We start from the raw sequence: 8,476 nt of genomic DNA on the forward strand, positions 1-8,476 counted from the left end.
CATTGCTTCTTCATAATTTGTAGGTTCACCGTTGCAACAACATGACTTCCAAAACAGGATTACCATACCATTCAAGGGCGGCACGTGTCCTAGTCGACCTACGAAGTTCAAAAGAATTTTGATTCAAAGTTCCATGATCATCATCATTAGCTTCCTCTCCGGCTGGTGTAGGCATCAGAGGAACTTATTCCGGTGATGCGCTACTCTCCAATTCGAGAGAAGGTACGATTACCTCATCAAGCTCTACTTTGCTCCCACTCACTTCTTTCGAGAGAAATTCCTTCTCTAGAAATGATACATTCTTGGCAATAAAGATCTTGCCCTCAGATCTGTGATAGAAGGTATATCCAATGGTCTCTTTAGGGTATTCTATGAAGACGCACTTCTCCGCTTTGAGTTCGAGCTTATCAGGCTGAAGCCTCTTGACATAAGCGTCACATCCTCAAACTTTAAGAAATGACAGCTTAGGTTTCTTGCCAAACAATAGTTCATACGGTGTCGCCTCAATAGATTTAGACGGTGTCATGTTTAAAGTGAATGCAGTTGTCTCTAATGCATAACCCCAAAACGATAGTGGCAAATTAGTAAGAGACATCATAGAATGCACCATATCCATACGACGTTTAGACGCACCATTACAATGTGCTGTTCCAAGTGGCGTGAGTTTTGAAACAATTCCATATTATATTAAATTCGCTCCAAACTCGTAACTCGGATATTCACCTCCACAATCAAATTGTAGAAATTTTATTTTTTATTACGATGATTCTCTACTTCACTCGGAAACTCCTTGAACTTTTAAAATATTTCAGACTTGTGATTCATTAAGTAAATATACCCATATCTAGTTAAGTCATCTGTGAAGGTTAGAAAATAACAATATTCACCGTGTACTTAACAATGAAAGAAAGGTGTGTGCAGACTGGGAGAAACACTTTTGAGTGGATGCAATAATCAATCACTAGACTACTTCTGAAGAAGAAAAATTCACTTGACCAATATATGAGAACCCTTCGGGTTTTTTTTTGGAACAAGAACGAGAGGCTTTGGAAATCGATCCCACAAAATCTAGTCAACGTCTAAATTTCTTGTCCGCTGCGGCTATGTTTGGTTGCTAGGGTGAGAAATTCTAGGGTAAATACAACACGGGAGTAATTTTCTTGACAACTTGAAATCCACGTGATATTCTTCCACAACCATTTGGCACTTCGGGGCTCGGGGGACGAGGTTTTCTGGCCTCCGTGAAGAAAACAGAGAAAAGCAGGAAACAAAAAATGAGGCTCTCCTCTTGAAGCTGGGCGTCGCATCACCGAGCAAGCCATAGCCATCTTCAACCTCCGATTAACCATGCAAATCAGCATAGCCAGCCGCCGTTTCTAGAAAAAAGCATAGCCAACCGCCAGCTTCAGGAAAGGGAGGAAATCATACTTCAGTTTTACCAAGCGGATGGGGAACTCACACAGACCGATCACAAAATTGTTAATTCCAACAAAATTGTGGTTGCATCTAAGCCAGCCATGGCTGAGCAGTAGGCCCATATGATCTCCCATGGACGCAATGAGCTGAAGCAGCTCCGATGGGCTCGCTCGACTCAATTCACTCGGTATTAATCGCCAATGCAAAAACGTTGTAAGATCCAAAATCCCTGGATCAAGTTGTCGGGAGATTTGTTCTTTCGCGGCTCAAGCTTGTCAATAGTGAGGAAGGGTGGGGCGGGAGGACATGGTAGACTTGTCGGAGGGGGAAGGGCGAAGGAAGCGGGTGAGATGAACTCGGCCAGAATGACGGCGGCGGCGAGAAAGAGAGAAAGCGCCACGGAAAATCTTCCACGGGGTCAGGGGTAGTTTTTCTTTAGCCCGGGGATTTAATGTGGATGGGCCCGATATCCCTCTCCCCTGCATCGACCAAATGCACAGCCACACAACCATGGGAAGGGATTCCACGGGTGGCAGCTGCCCAGGAAAAGGAAGGGGATATCAGGGGGATATCGGGCAACCAAATGAGCCTTGAGTGTGGTTTGACCCATGCTTCCATCACTATTAATGGATTCATCCCTAATCCTCAAAGTGTGAAGTGAATGGAGAAATAATACTGCTCATTAAGTAGGTGAAGAAAACTGGCAATGCCTTGCGTGCGTTCTACTTGATTCCGTGCCAAAAATATGGTCAAAGCCAGACAAAAAGGGGGTGCCTGCCATCATAATCATGCCATCTAGATTTGCAGTGTCTACAACTGAGACCCTTTGCTTTTGTTTCGATCTTAATTTACTACGAACGCGGCAGTGATTATGCACAAGATCATAATGATGGTTTTCACTTGAGGTAAAGCAACAGAGTACTACTCCGTACATTGTACATGAAGAAAACATGATTTGAGCTTCAGAAACAGAGCACGGTGAATTACGATTGAAGAACAATTGATGTATGAGCGCTATGCATCCGGTGCAAGTTTGTGTTGTCGACCAAGCTACGCCTTTTCTAGTGAAGCAATGTGACACCTGCATATTTTGTATTTAGAATACCGATTAACATATATGTATGACTCAAAAATTACAGTTGATCCTGTGCATGAATTTGCACTCTCCCTGATTTTTTAGTACCACCTATTTAACTGTACTTTGTGCACTATGAAATGAAATCCTTATAGTTAATGTGTAAAAGGATGTCATATATAGTTCTATATCTATATCTACATGTATATCTATACTTCTATATCTTTATTTATTATTTCTGTATCTATATCCATATCCATACATATATCTATATTTATACATATACTTCTACATCTATATCTGTATACTAATATAAAAAGAGCGAGCTGTGGATATCCAACAAACATTACCCGTTCTTTAGCATTAAACACGTTTATCACTAAACATGTTTATCATCCTTCTCTAGTTGATATCATGCCAAATAAAAACGTCAGCGTTAACCAAGCAGTTGTATTCTACATAATATTAAAGTGCATGTAATTTATATATTGTCTAATATTAACATGCAATTTATATCTTGTCTAATACTCCCTCCGTCAACTAATATAAGAGCGTTTAGATCACTACTTTATTAGTGATCTAAACGTTTTTATATTAGTTTACGAAGGAAGTATTAATATATGCATTGCACGTACATAATTACTAGTTACAGGAAGTCGACATCTTTTAGCAGGTATTGTGTCCAGAAAAGTAATCGAGGATGGTTGGTACTGTGCGAACGAGAGAATGTAAAAAAGGCAAATAATCGTCGGTGTCAAACACATGGATAGTGAATAAAGGCAGATAATCGTCGGTGTAGACAATAAACAATTCTAAAGCAATGCACACATATTATATAGTTCCTTTTTGCAAAACACAAAGCCATGTGCATAATCCCCGCATCTTTCCTCCCAGCTTAAGCAAAAGAAAGGGGAGAAAATCCTTTTGCCAAAAACGCACGCTAGCTACCAAGAACGTATGCATTTAGGCATGTGAAGTTGTGAGGGTATGAGGTAGTCCAGCAGTGGACGCGCTTTTTTGTCTGGCCACTGCATAAAACCACTTGTGTAGACACACAGAAATAGGCGACCAGATTTCCCATAATATGAACTGGCAAAAGCAGCACAAAATGATGCTGGTATGAACCTTCTTTACTCGCTGGCCAGAAAGACGCAGTGGAAAATCAAGAAAGTTGGGCCATTTCTAGCCCTTGGGCAAGGCTGCAATCCTCTAGGAAACGGCCTATTTCCGCAGGTGCTCATGCCACTGTCCCCAAGCCCAACCTAACCCCACTGAGCTGATCCACTTTCAGTTAATATTTATTTTTCCATCATGCTAAAAAACAAGTAGAATAATGGCAATAAAATAGTTTATGAAACAGCATCATTTGTTGAGGCTTTTGAGAGGGCCCTTCTGCCAGTATAAAACTAGCACGCACCCTCACCGGCTTCACCAGGCTTCAGCAGTCTCAAGAGCCTCCTCCCATCCGCTTTGCCTGGAGGAAAGAAATTGTCTGAACCTTTCCTCCACTTACTAGCCTTTCTTCCTCCCCGTTGCCGCCATGAGGGCTCTCTTTGCATGGTGCGCCCTCCTCCTGGCGTGCGGCGGCCTGCTGCATTGCGCGGAGGCGGCCAAGGCCCGGCACCTCAAGTGGGAGGTGGGCCACATGTTCTGGTCGCCGGACTGCGAGGAGAAGGTGCTCATCGGCATCAACGGCCAGTTCCCCGGCCCCACCATCCGGGCCAAGGCCGGCGACACCATCGTCGTCGAGCTCAAGAACGGGCTGCACACCGAGGGCGTCGTCATCCACTGGCACGGCGTCAGACAGGCGAGTGATTAACCACGGCATGAGCACACCGTCACTGCCTTGTCTCTTCCCCGTTGCATGCTGCTAGCAGATTTTTGTTCTTTTGCTGACCTTTATGTTGTCCTGACATTTCATGAACAAAAATCATGGCAGATTGGAACGCCGTGGGCGGACGGCACGGCCGCCATCTCCCAGTGCGCCATCAACCCCGAAGAAACCTTCACTTATCGGTTCGTCGTCGACAAGGTACCTCCACTGTCCAAATCACCTACATGACGCACACCATAGTTGCTGCCAAGAAACTGAAATTAATCGCAACATTAGTTTCAGTAACCGTTGCAAAACTTTCTCCTTTTCCTTCTTTTTAGTTTGACTTGTGACTTGTGATTGACCCATGGATGGTTCATGGCTGCAGCCGGGGACATACTTCTACCACGGGCACTACGGCATGCAGAGGGCGGCAGGGCTGTACGGCTCTCTGATCGTGGATGTGGCGGACGGGGAGGAGGAGCCGTTCAAGTATGACGGCGAGCTGAACCTGCTCCTCAGCGACTGGTACCACGACAGCATCTACAACCAGATGGTTGGCCTCTCCTCCAGCCCCATGAGATGGATCGGCGAGCCCCAGGTAACTGTTAAAACCACACTAATGCTCTTGCTATATACTGTATGTTTTGCTATGTCTGCTTCAGCAAGATGCAGTTTTCACCGTAGACAAAGGGTATTTTGGTAGGTTGGATTTACAGCCAGGACAGTCCAAAATGCACTCTTTCAAGTAGAATTTAAAACACAAAAACGACAAATGGCACTGGGAGATCGGAGCCCGTCCATCTGATTTGGATGATCTTGGAAAGGGCAATTGGTTTGTCCTCTTCTTGAAATTTAAAATGCAAGTGCACTAGAAAAGTTCAGCTAGCTGGTGAATTGGGCGCTTTAGATGATCACATAAAGAGCAATTTAAAATTTAAAATGCAGTTGTTGGTGCAGCATACCTATGTATGCAGGGTAGTCCTCCCTCCGTCCCAAAATAAGTGACTCAACTTCGTACTAATTTTAATACAAAATTATACTCAAATTGAGACACTTATTTTGAAACAAAGGGAGCATAAAGCATGGCTACTGTTTATTTGTTATGAAAACACTTGCTCTTGTGAGTTGAATAGCGGTTTAGGATAAAAATCCTGGATTGCCAGGCTAGTCACTAAAGCTAAGCAGAGCATGGCCTCAAAGACCCCAGCTGATGGTGATAAACTGATGATGCACACACTCAGCTTTCTCATCAGGACCAGAAAGCTTACATGCATCCAGGGCCAACTGTGGTGATGAGAAAGGCAAAAGAAATGGAACCCACCCCATTGGGCTTCCTAGAAAGAAGCACTCACACTTCAAAAAGTAAAAGAGACACACACCATGTATAGGACCCTTTGTAGGCTCAAGACCAGTATCATATCTGTGCTAATGCCTAAAGTGTCAGAGCAGATCATGTTCCTATGCACAGCACACACACACATTACAAATTTTCTGAAGAAAAGGTTGGGGGTGACACAAGGCCACATGATTTTCAGAGGGGACACTTGTGGTCATGTGCCACCAAAAAGCATCCATGCAAGGACCTTTTCTCTCTTGATCTTGGAAACATCTGCCCGCCTGCCTGGGCAGATGCATGATGCAGAGCAGAGGTGATGTGGTATTTTTTTGAAAAAAGTTACAGAGGGTACAGTGACCCTAGGTGGCACTCCTACATTATTGTGTGGGGAGCTTTGGCTTGGCCACTGGGTGGTCAGGGAAAGAGTCAAGCCAACATGAGTGCATCCCACACTGACAGTGGTACTTTTTTTTCTTGTGCGCACAAAGCACATGTGTGCATGTGTTGGGGAAGGCAGCCCAGCAAGAACAGTGACATGTCACTGCTGGTTCACAAGCACCATGAGCATCTGCTGGAGTGTTTGAAAATTGATGTGTTGATTTTAACACAGCCGAAAGACAAGTGGAAGTGTTCGCTAAGATATTGGGCAATGACACAGCACTGTAATCTGAATCTCTGGTCACCTTGGTAATAATCCAGGCGACACTTTGCCTTGGTAGATGTTGCTATCTTCGTGTAGTTTTTAACTTTTTATTATGTCAGACGCTGTTTGATGTCGAAATTGTCTGGAGATTCTGCCTGGATTTCTTTGGGCTAACGGCACGCACCGTGTGTTCTTGTTGTGCTGCAGTCGTTGCTGATCAACGGTAGGGGGCAGTTCAACTGCTCGCTCGCGGCGGCGCACACGCCGGGCACCAAGCAGTGCACCGCCGGCGGCAACAGGCATTGCGCACCGGTGATCCTCCCTGTCCAGCCCAACAAGACCTACAGGCTCAGGATCGCCAGCACCACCTCGCTGGCCTCCCTCAACCTCGCGATCGGGGTAAGCAAATCCGAGACGAGCTGATTCCAAGATAATAAAACAGTATAAACTGTGCAGTGTGCAGAATCCTGAAGCAATGTCGGATGCTTGCGCTATTGTTTAATCCGGTGAGGTTTTTTTATTGTTCAGAATCACAAGCTGACGGTGGTGGAGGCCGACGGCAACTACGTGGAGCCGTTCGTGGTGGACGACATGGACATCTACTCCGGCGACAGCTACTCCGTCCTGCTCACCACCGACCAGGACCCGTCGTCCAACTACTGGGTCAGCATCGGCGTGCGCGGCCGGGCGCCCAAGACGGCGCCGGCCCTGGCGCTCCTGAACTACCGGCCCAACCGCGGGTTCAAGCTGCCGGCCATCGCGCCGCCGGTGACCCCGGCGTGGAACGACACGGCGCACAGCAAGGCGTTCACGACCCAGATCAAGGCCCGCGCCGGCACGCCCCCGCCGCCGGCGACGTCGGACCGGCGCATCGAGCTGCTCAACACGCAGAACAAGCTGGACGGTCACATCAAGTGGTCCATCAACAACGTGTCCCTGGTGCTCCCGGCGACGCCGTACCTGGGCTCCCTGAAGCTGGGGCTCAAGACGGCGCTGGCCGCGGCGCGGCCGGCGGACACGTTCGGGCGCGCCTACGACGTGACGCGGCCGCCGCACAACCCCAACACGACGACGGGGGATAACGTGTACGTGCTCCGCCACAACACCACGGTGGACGTGGTGCTCCAGAACGCCAACGCGCTGCAGCACAACGTGAGCGAGGTGCACCCGTGGCACCTGCACGGGCACGACTTCTGGGTGCTCGGGTACGGCGAGGGCGCGTACAGGGGCGACGCCGCCGACGCGGCGAGGCTGAACCTGGCGAACCCGCCGCTGCGGAACACGGCGGTGATCTTCCCGTACGGGTGGACGGCGCTGCGGTTCGTGGCGGACAACCCCGGGGTGTGGGCGTTCCACTGCCACATCGAGCCGCACCTCCACATGGGGATGGGGGTCATCTTCGCCGAGGCCATCGACCGCGTCGGGAAGGTGCCCAAGGAGGCCGTCTCCTGCGGCGCCACGGCCACCGCGCTCATGAACGGCGACCACCTCTGATCGTGAGTCGACCGTGAGCCCTTTATGAGAGCCTGGCTTTGGCCTCTCCGTCTTGTGCGATTGAAGCGTTTGGTTACTGATGATTAGCTAGGGTTCTTCCATTTTTCCCTTTTCTTGAGGGTTCCATTTTCCCTTCTTTGCTGTATTGTTAGGGAGTGAGATTGTATTTGTTAAGTGCTTCTGATTTGTTGGGGTCATGGATTGCAATGCAAACAATGGTTTGCTCGGCATTAATGTGCTCTCCAAGGTTCCATCTTAGAATTCAAGCTCTGCCTACGCGGTCTCGTTTGCAGGTTCACGAGAGGATGCCACGACTGAGGAACTCCAAACCCGAAACCTTATCGCCACAAACACTCGTGCCGAGCCGGCCATCCAAAACTATCCCCTAAATATCCGCTCATAACGGTCAATTTAAAATTCAAAACCATCGCAGAACCACGTTAGCCCCAATCACAATAAAAAAAAAAGACAGTATGCATAGTTTCTTTATGCCCGATCACAGCAAAATATCAGTCCGGTAGTTCATACAAAAAATTGGATTTTCTATCCTAATGGACTGGCAATACAAGCCTCCATGTTCAATTTGTCGCCGCCGCCGTCTTGGCCTCCTCCTTGTCCACCGCCTCCTTGTCCGGCTCCTCCAACCGATCCTTCTACCCTTTCAATATCTTAAAACGGACGGCTTGCACACAACTA

At 47.7% G+C, this 8,476-nt stretch overlaps 1 protein-coding gene across 1 annotated transcript; it reads left to right on the top strand.

Annotated features, from left to right (window-relative positions):
* Positions 1 to 3,906: 3,906 nt before the first annotated feature.
* Positions 3,907 to 8,010, top strand: LOC125521674 (L-ascorbate oxidase-like). Its single transcript, XM_048686725.1, has 5 exons — positions 3,907 to 4,298; positions 4,431 to 4,523; positions 4,693 to 4,905; positions 6,494 to 6,685; positions 6,815 to 8,010. Exons 1-5 carry the CDS (start codon positions 4,032 to 4,034, stop codon positions 7,778 to 7,780), a joined length of 1,731 nt encoding a protein of 576 aa, XP_048542682.1. The 5' UTR covers positions 3,907 to 4,031; the 3' UTR covers positions 7,781 to 8,010.
* Positions 8,011 to 8,476: the final 466 nt, after the last annotated feature.

Source organism: Triticum urartu, chromosome 7, assembly GCF_003073215.2.
Source record: "Triticum urartu cultivar G1812 chromosome 7, Tu2.1, whole genome shotgun sequence".
Taxonomy (NCBI): domain Eukaryota; kingdom Viridiplantae; phylum Streptophyta; class Magnoliopsida; order Poales; family Poaceae; genus Triticum; species Triticum urartu.